Source organism: Panicum virgatum, chromosome 9K (assembly GCF_016808335.1).
Source record: "Panicum virgatum strain AP13 chromosome 9K, P.virgatum_v5, whole genome shotgun sequence".
In the NCBI taxonomy this organism is placed as follows: domain Eukaryota; kingdom Viridiplantae; phylum Streptophyta; class Magnoliopsida; order Poales; family Poaceae; genus Panicum; species Panicum virgatum.
Genome location: NC_053144.1, coordinates 66,677,087 through 66,680,827, shown reverse-complemented (window position 1 = coordinate 66,680,827; position 3,741 = coordinate 66,677,087). Strand labels below are relative to the sequence as shown.

Genomic DNA, 3,741 nt, shown 5'->3' with positions numbered 1-3,741 from the left:
CAGCGGAGTGTTGTACCTGACGGCCAGTAATTCGGCATTTCGAAAAAAGCGAGCGATACGAAAATAAAATAAAATAAAATAAAAGGAAACATCTAGTCTAGCTATAATGTGCATTTCTTCATCTCTAACTGGAGCAATAATTGGAGCACAAATGCCTTCAGAAATCAGAACCCGTCGTCATCGCCCGCAGGAAATGCGGGTAGCAAAGGAAAGCTTTTTCACCACTTCCCCTATAGCCTGCAAAAGATCTGCAGCAGCACATGAGGTGAGATGGACGGACGCCTCCGTTTTCTCCTGTCACCTGCTAAATGCCAGAACCACTCGTGATATGTTCCAATATTAGCAGCTTTGCCACTGAGCCCGTCACACCGCGGCACTACAGGCCAAGAAAGGGCAAGGGAGTCATTTCCGACCGGAGCCCACACGGCGTCGGACACGTAGGCTAACGTTCAGCACACAGTACGCCACGTCATCGCCCTCGCCTCCTTTAAAACCCGGTCCCCTCCCACTCTCTCTCGGTATTCTCCCGAAGAGATCAACCCGAACAGAAGAATAAATCGCCGGCGACGGCTATGCCTGCGGCGATCCCCAGAGATCAAGACCAACGCCTCCAGTGACGCTCGCCGCGGCCGCCTGGTTTGATCCGCTGGGGCGCTGACATGAGGGCCGCGCAGATCGATCCGTCCCCCGCGGCGCCGCCCAAGTCGCGGCTCAAGCGGCTCTTCGAGCGCCCGGTGCTGCGGGTCTCGCCGGCGGAGCGCCTCCCGTCCGCGCCCGCCGGCGGGGAGAAGGATGAGCTACCGGAGCCCAGCTCGCTGTGCCTGGACGGCATGGTGCGGAGCTTCCTCGAGGACGGCGGCGGCGAGCGGGGAGCGGCCGCGCGGTGCTGCAACTGCTTCCACGCCGGCGACGCCTCCGACGACGAGGACGGCCCCACCGCGGCGGACGCCGCGGCTGCTGACATCGCGGAGACCATCAAGGTAGCGCAGTAGCGATGGCTGCTTCTGAATTGCTGGCGTCCACCTGGTTGGCTCGGCGGCGAACTCATACCATTTCTGAACCGCGCGTGCAGGGCCTCGTCCACTGCGCCAGCGTCCGGGAGCGCAACCTCCTCGCGGACGTCTCCACCCTGGTCGAGCGCCACCGCGCGTCGGGCGCGCGCAAGCGCGACCTCCTCCGCCTGCTTGCCGAGTCCCTCCGCGCCGCGGGGCACGACGCCGCGGTCTGCCTCTCCCGCTGGGACAAGTCCTCCTCCCACCCCGCCGGCGAGCACGCGTACCTGGACGTCCTCCTCCCCGCGGGCTCGGAGCGCGCCGAGCGCGAGCGCGTGCTGGTGGACGTGGACTTCCGGTCCGCGTTCGAGGTGGCGCGGCCCACCAAGGCATACCGCGCCGTGCTGCAGCGGCTGCCGTCGGTGTTCGTCGGTCGGGAGGACCGCCTGCGCCTCCTCGTGGCGGCCGCCGCCGACGCGGCGCGCGCCAGCCTGAAGAAGCGCGGCCTCCACCTGCCGCCGTGGCGCAAGCCCGAGTACATGCGCGCCAAGTGGATCTCCCCCTACGATCGCGAGACCCCACCTCCTCCCCCGCCGCAGCAGCCTGAGCCCCCCACCGGTGAGCTCGCCGTCGACGGCGATTGAGGTGGGTCCGGCGCGTAACTGAGGTCGTTTTTTGAATTTGTTTTTTTCCTCTTATTTTTGTGGAATTTGCAGTGTGGTCCTCTTACAGGGACTGGACGCAAATGTTCTGCTTTGTTTTTTCCCCTTCCTTTTATTCTTTCTTCCCTTTTTACCCTTTTGACGGGGTTTGATTTCCCCCCGCGGCGTAGATGATGATGATGGCGTAGATGTAGTAGTAGTAGTTGGCAATTATGGAGGAGAAAGGGGACCAAAAAAAAATCTGTAGCTTTAGTTTCAAGTTCGAAGAGATAAAAAAGAAAAGGAGATTCCGGACAGAGACCCGTCTGATTCTTTTGGTTTCGTCGTTGCTCCGAGCAGCAGAACCTGACAATGGAGCAACGGCCGTAAATCCATGATTTGTTGTGTTCCTTGCATGATTTCTTTGATTCCACGCTTCAAAATTTTGCAGAAGACGCCGCCGGAGAACTGCACTGACAAGGCTCTCCACTCCCATGGTTTGTAGTAGTTTCGAGCAGGGGAGAACGTTACTTTTCTTGCTCCAGGTGAAATCACAGGGAAGTACTCCACATAACCATCCGAAAATCATGAGTTGGGCGCACATCCATTAAGGATCTGCTGACGTAGTGCCGAATTCAGACATCGAAATTGCGGTAGCTTGCGGAGCTTGTTTTGGATTTGTTTAAGCTTGGGTTTCCTGTACTGTGCAAGCTAATCTCAGGTGGGATACTTGGGAAGAGAAGAGAGGCGAGGATCCGGAGAACAAGAGGATAGGGTTTGCAGGAGTATATATCTGCCTCGATCGGCGCGCTGTCCTCGTTCTCGTTCTTTATTTTTCTGTCCCGGCGCGTAAAGAAATGCCGTAATACGAATCTGGATCGTAAGCGCCTGCGCAGATCATTAGATCTGTCTTCAGCGGCTCTGGATTTTCTGCGATCCGTGCTGCGTGCCGTTATACGGCGTCCCCATGGTTTTGCTTCACAATTTTGCTTGGGGACGGAACAAACATTTTGCTCTCTCTGCTCTAGTGCAAAACTGCAAATACATGACCTATTCGTGAGATGAAATGCGAGGCATGGCGCCATCTCCACGAGTTCACCTTTGCGAGGCTCGACACCGTGCTCGGCTTTGGTGATGGAGACACGACACTCCGTGCTCCGCGCCGGCGCGATCAAAAGGGGTCGCCGGGTCGCGCTCGCCCGCGCCCGGAACCCTATCACAGAAGCAGGCAGGCACGCTCTCGTGCATCCCAGGAAGCGCTCGCCGGCCTGGCAGCGTTTCCGCCCATGTCGCGACGCCATCCCCCCGCTGCTGCTCCCCCGCGCGGGGCCGGGCGATGATGGATTGCATCCGCCCCACCCCACTCATGCATGCCGCGCGCGCGCCGTCTCCTCGCTGCTGCCCGGCCGCACTCAACTGCTCCCCGCCCTGCTCCGGAGCGCGACGTGAACAGTAGCACGCGCCCGGCGCGGTCGCCTGGGGTACGAGCGGGCTCACGCGCGCCCGTGCCCGTTCGAGCCGTGCCTCGCCTCCTGTCGCGTGGGCGGTTGGGGCGGGACCCCGGGCAGGCAGGAGGAGGAGTACGGGTCCGAGGCGAGCGTGACGGCACCCCACCCCGCGGTCCTGCGCGCACCGCCGCGGCATGAGTGCGTCCCCCCCCCCCCCCCCCCCCCTCCCGTGCCGCGCGCATTCACACTCGTGTCGTAACTACTGTAGTTTTTGAAACCGCAGGGCGGGCGCCCACACTCACTGCCGTGGCAGCTCAAACACCCATCCAGAACTTTCACGATGGCGAGCCGGCTCGAGACTGGCCCGGCCGGCAGGGAAGGGGAGCCTGGCCAGAGCTTTATCGGCGGCTCCTCCCCCCAAGCTGCCTGCCCATCGCGCCCAATGATTGTACCCCTTGCTTGCCCTTTTCGCGTCTCCGGCATGCAAAAGCTTGGACGGACGACGACTCTCCTAGTCTGCCTTTTCCTCCCCCCGCTGCCTTTTTTGTGTTGTCACGGGCAGAAAAGAGGCCGGCATTTCTTGGTGTGGTGCCGCGGCACCAGCGCGTCAGCGACCAGTCCAGGAGCCAGGGGGGACCTTGCCTCCACCGATCATATGAT

The 3,741-nt window shown here is 60.9% G+C and overlaps 1 protein-coding gene across 1 annotated transcript; it reads left to right on the top strand.

The window, feature by feature from the left end:
* The first annotated feature begins 520 nt into the window (after positions 1-520).
* Positions 521-1,950, top strand: LOC120647220. The gene is made up of 2 exons (XM_039923912.1): positions 521-980; positions 1,073-1,950. The coding sequence occupies exons 1-2, from the start codon at positions 660-662 to the stop codon at positions 1,634-1,636; spliced, it is 885 nt and encodes a 294-aa protein (XP_039779846.1). The 5' UTR covers positions 521-659; the 3' UTR covers positions 1,637-1,950.
* Positions 1,951-3,741: the final 1,791 nt, after the last annotated feature.